This window comes from Nematolebias whitei, chromosome 1 (genome assembly GCF_014905685.2).
Source record: "Nematolebias whitei isolate Nwh7 chromosome 1, NemWhi1, whole genome shotgun sequence".
Lineage (NCBI taxonomy): Eukaryota > Metazoa > Chordata > Actinopteri > Cyprinodontiformes > Rivulidae > Nematolebias > Nematolebias whitei.
Window position 1 is genome coordinate 42578461 of NC_056498.1, and position 5101 is coordinate 42583561.

Consider the following 5101-nt stretch of genomic DNA (forward strand, 5'->3'; position numbering starts at 1 on the left):
AAAAGCAGCAATGAGAGCTAAAGGCTAACAGCAGTAAAACAGTAGCTTAAAGTAGCAAAATGGTAGCTAAAGGCTATAATGAACAGTATCACAGCTTAAAGCTAAAATTAGCAAACATAGCTTTTAAATTAGAGTTTTTAGTGACTTTTTTTAAAAAACCTTTTTGTTTCACGATGGAATGACACTCCGACTAAGATTGTTGACAATTTTATGAAACAAATTCGAATTTATCGTGATTTTCTCTGATATGTGGTGCTGAAGGTCCTAGGGCTTTTAATTTGAAAAGGCCTATGAACCTGCAGGAAGTGATCTTGACTGAGCGCAGCTGGTAGTTCCTTTGATTTGTTGGAACTAAGAACCCATGGGGTGAACCGATCCCCCTCTGACCCTCAGATGGAAGGAAACTGATTTGGAGGTTCAGAAACAGCCCAGGAAGCACCACAGCTCCATCCTGCCTTGGACTGGAAACTTCTGGAGAACCAGAGCTCCTGTCCACGTTAAGACCAGTTTACCCTGACAGGGCCAAGACAGAGGCTCCTGGTATAAACAGACAATGGTAGAGCCTCCATAAAGTACCTCCTGGCTCAGTTTCCATAATTGTGAAGCTAACACGAGTACAAATCAATCAGACTGAGTCCACCAACCTTCAGACGGATATAGAGAGCAGAGTTTCCCGTGGACATGATGGTCGTGTGGATCTCCTCTGGGGTCAGAGTCTTTACGTTCAGAGGATGCAGCTTCCTGCTGTGATCCGTTATGAAGACGTCAAAGGGTTCATCGTTAGCCAGCTGAGGGAAGGTGGACCTCAGAATGTTCAGGAAGTCGGCCTCCTGCAAACCCCGAGAACACCTCAGTTCCCGGACTGGACTTTTCTTGAACACTGGAACAGAAGGAAGACCTCGTGAGGGATCCACATCCTGTCCTGAAGCTTGTGCTGAACTCAAAACATGATTGTTATTGACAGATTCAGGTTTCATCTGAAAATTTCAGCCCTTTTAGGTTTTGATTCCATGATTTAAAGAAAGAACCTGGAACCTTCAGGATGGACCTGAAACCTTCAGGACGGACCTGAAACCGTCAGGACGGGCCTGAAACCGTCAGGACGGGCCTGAAACCTTCAGGGTGGACCTGCAACCTTCAGGATAGACCTGAAACCTTCAGGATGGGCCTGAAACCTTCAGGATGGATCTTAAACTTTCAGAGTGGACCTGGAACCTTCAGGGTGGACCTGAAACCTTCAGGATGGGCCTGAAACCTTCAGGGTGGACCTGCAACCTTCAGGATAGACCTGAAACCTTCAGGACGGGCCTGAAACCTTCAGGATGGGCCTGAAACCTTCAGGATGGATCTTAAACTTTCAGAGTGGACCTGGAACCTTCAGGGTGGACCTGAAACCTTCAGGGTGGACCTGAAACCTTCAGGGCGGGCCTGAAACCTTCAGGGTGAACCTGGAACCTTCAGGGTGGACCTGGAACCTTCAGAACGGATCTGAAACCAGAACTGATCGGTCCTCAGCTGCAGGCTGGAGAGTTTTAAACGTACCGACAGGAGAAAGCACCTGGACTGAAGAGTCCTCCAATAAGCGGATCTTAAGGTTTAGATGGTTGTGCAGGTCACTGATCTGGAGACTGCTGGACCTCTTCATGACGGAGGGAAGTCTGGAGGGAACAGACCTGTGGGACGACAACAGGACAGTTGTGATTGGCTGCTTGGATCAGACTGTTGTTCAAGAAGTTCATGTACTGCTGCTGCACCATGTGGCTGTTCCAGGTCTCTACCTTACCTTCATAATTCATCTCAGTGTTCCTCACCTGCTGTGACCTCTCCTGTCACACAACCTGTGTAGTTTGTGTTAGTCATGTGCAATACACAACTCATGTACAGTTTAGTTTATATTACTACCCGTGAAATACTAATACGAACTCATCCTACCAGCACCGTTATATTCTACCCCGTTGTTGTTGTTTACTAGATTTCTTTTGGACCTTGTAAAAATTATGTTTCTTTTCACCTTTGGTTCTGTATTTGTACCTTACTGCACGCTTTATTGTTTGTTTTTATGCAGTTGAATCGGTTCTTCTCATCCTGAACATTTCATTGCACCGCTGACTCGCTGTTAATCTGCATTTGACAAATAAACAACATAAACACGTGCAAAGAGTCAAAAAGAATCACAAACCACCTGAAAACTTTACGGGTCGGAGAAACAAAAGTCTAATTTAAAAACCAAAGATCGTGCAGATTCATTAGGATTAATATAAAAACCACAGAATTATTGTTTCATGTTTGTTTCTTGAAGAGAAGCGGTCCGACGCCAGTCAAGGTTCTCGTTAATCCAAACTTCTTTTTGACATCTGAAGGAACTTCTCTCCTCTTCTGAGACTTTTTCTCTGTTCAAACTGAAAAATGTGGCGTTCAAAGATTTAAAACTTTAACAAGCTGAACTCGCATGCAAATCATGTTCCTTACCCTCCCTGGCAACCACTCAGGAGGCCATCTTTGTCTAATAAAGCCACTCCTCCTATGTAGACTCATTTTTAGGCTTTTTCTTACGTCTTTTTGCTCATCAATTCTTTGATTCTTCTTGTTTTTTTAATGTTCTTTTGATTTTTATTCTTTTGTTTTTTATTGTTCTTTTTTGAGTTTGTTCTTGTTCTTTTTATTTCTTTATTGTTCTTATTGTGTTTGTTCTTGTTCTTTTTGTTCTCCAGGCTCCATCATAAAACGATGAGGGAGCTGTCTGGGAGTTCTGGAAAATGTATCTGTAATCCAGAGATCTGGCCAGAGTTCAGATTAAATCCCGCTTCATCCAGACAGAGCTGCGAGGATCGCTCGTTAGTTCTGTGTCCGAGTCTAGGAGGACACGGAGCTTTGATCTTCCAGACTGTTTCTGGATCAACCAGAGGAGAAATTACTTGTTGAGGTTTGATCAATAGTGGATATTGATCAACGGGATCTGGGTCAGCGCTTTCCTTCAAGTTATGACTTCAGTTTTATTTGTTCATCTTTTTTCTTTTTCTTGACCTTCTTGTTTTCTTCTAAGAATAAAACTCTGTCTCCTGTCCATCCTCGTCCTCTGGTTCTGGACTCAGGTCTCGGGGCAGCATCTTGAGCAGGGAGGTCCAGACATCTCTCCACAGCCTCTTCCAGCTCCTCTGGGACTCCAAAGTGTTCCCAGGACAACAGGGAGACGTAGTGTCTCCAGACTGTCCTGGGTCTTCCCCCGGGTCTCCTCCCAGTCGGACGTGTCTGGAGCTCCTCCTGAGGGAGGCGCCCAGGGAGCATCTTTACCAGATGAACCACCTCAGCTGTCTCCTCTGGATGTGGAGGAGCAGCGGTTCTACTCCGAGTCTCTCCTGATAACTGAACTTCTCCCCCTGTCTCTAAGGTCCAGTCTCCTGCAGAGGAAACTCATTTCAACCTCCTGGATCCACCATCTCATTCTTTCAGTCTCTACCAGAGTTCAGGACCAGAGGTGAGGGGAGGAACGTAGACCGACCAGTAAACAGAGAGCTTTGTCTTACAGCTCAGCTCCATCTTCACCACAACGGACCGGCACAGAGTCCACAATACTGCAGACGCTGCACCAGTCTCACGCTCCATTCTTCCCTCACTTGGGACCAAAACTATTTTAAACCTTAATTCTAATCCTCGACTCAGTTCTGTCTTCTTCAACGTGTCTCAGCCTGAAAAGCAAATGATTGTGAAACAGAGTGAAACTGGAAAGAGAAACAAAAGTGAAATATCTCATTAGCTTCAAACCTTCTGCACTAAAATTAAATAAATCTAATTTATTTCTATTTTTTAACTCGCTGACTGTTTTGTACAAATGACCGACTCTAAAACACAACCAGGGTTTGTGATTGGTTACCGTGGTGACGCTTCATAATGTGGCTCCTTCAGGTCCACTTGGTTCTGTGTGGAGATGGTTCCAGCCTCACCATCATCACCATCATGTGGGCTCCAAGGCAGACTCTGACTCTCAGCTTCCTCCTCATCTGAACACAAGCAGAGTCTGTCTGAGTGAGACCATTAGGATCCACGTGTGGTTTGTTGCTGGTTTCATGTTCACCTGTCTGCTGCTCTGGTTCCTCACCAACAACCACCTCCATACCTGCAAACTCAGAAGGGATGAAAAAGGTGTCAAACCTAGCGCCTGACCCCCCCCCCCCCCCGAAGATTTTGTAATTTTTTAACATGTAAATTAATCATTCTGTTTCACTCCAAGAAGAAAATTAGAGGAAAAGACAACATGCTTCAGGTAAAAGACATTTACGAACAGACGTATCCTAATTTAACGAGGACATGCATATGAAAGATGGCGTCAACCAATAAATAAACAAACAACAGCAGCAGCAAAACAAAAACAACAGAGCATTTTGTAACAGTAAAAACTCATTTCTTAAATGTTTGACCTGGACAAGACTTGAGTCTGTTCAAGATCATTGTCAGCTACCAATATGTCAAATGTCAGCTGACTAGCTCTAAAATTGGCTGAGTTATCATATCTTTTCTCTTTTAGTTAAGGCGGCCATCTTGGATATTTGATTTTCATTAGGAATGTATTACAACTCGCTCTCAGCTACAACCATACCTAATTTCAGCTCAATATGTCACAGAATGACCGAGTTACAGTCAGTTTTGTGTTTGCTGCGGTAGCTGTGGCAGCCATCTTGAATCAAAATGGCTCCAAACATTAATCAGTTCTAGACATCTATCTGATGATTACTTTCTGTGAGTTTCAAACTAATCCAACAATGAGCTTCTGGTTTCTTCAGGGACCTCTATAAGTCATGTGACTTGACCGCAGCAGTTAGTGTGAGGAGTGTTCTCCCATTCATTTCCAATGGAGAAATATGGCGTCTTTGTTAGCAAAATATGTCACCATGGTAACTCAGATTGCCAAAAAAAGTAATAGCCCTAATGTCAAGATTGAGCCGGTCGTTTTGATAGTTTTGTGGGGTCCACATTGTGGTTCGGGCCACATTAATGGAGATACAAATCAAGACACACAAGCTGTAGAATCATCCATTCAATGAATGGAGGCAGTGCAAAGCTTCACAAGGCAGTGCAGAGTTTCACAAGGCAGTGCAGAGTTTCA

General features: G+C 44.1%; 1 protein-coding gene and 1 long non-coding RNA gene across 2 annotated transcripts in view; one reads left to right on the forward strand and one right to left on the reverse strand.

Moving 5' to 3' along the window:
• Positions 1–5101, forward strand: part of LOC119410584 — a 47511-nt gene that overhangs the window by 17581 nt on the left and 24829 nt on the right. The window lies entirely within an intron of this gene.
• LOC119410174 (zinc finger protein 567) overlaps positions 1–5101 on the reverse strand; it is a 14136-nt gene that overhangs the window by 2311 nt on the left and 6724 nt on the right. Inside the window, exons 5-8 of the mRNA XM_037677089.1 lie at positions 4073–4114; positions 3872–3998; positions 1543–1673; positions 645–880 (exon numbers count right to left, since the gene is read on the reverse strand). Of these exons, the coding sequence (XP_037533017.1) occupies positions 645–880; positions 1543–1673; positions 3872–3998; positions 4073–4114 (536 nt within the window). The remainder of the gene's footprint in view (positions 1–644; positions 881–1542; positions 1674–3871; positions 3999–4072; positions 4115–5101) is intronic.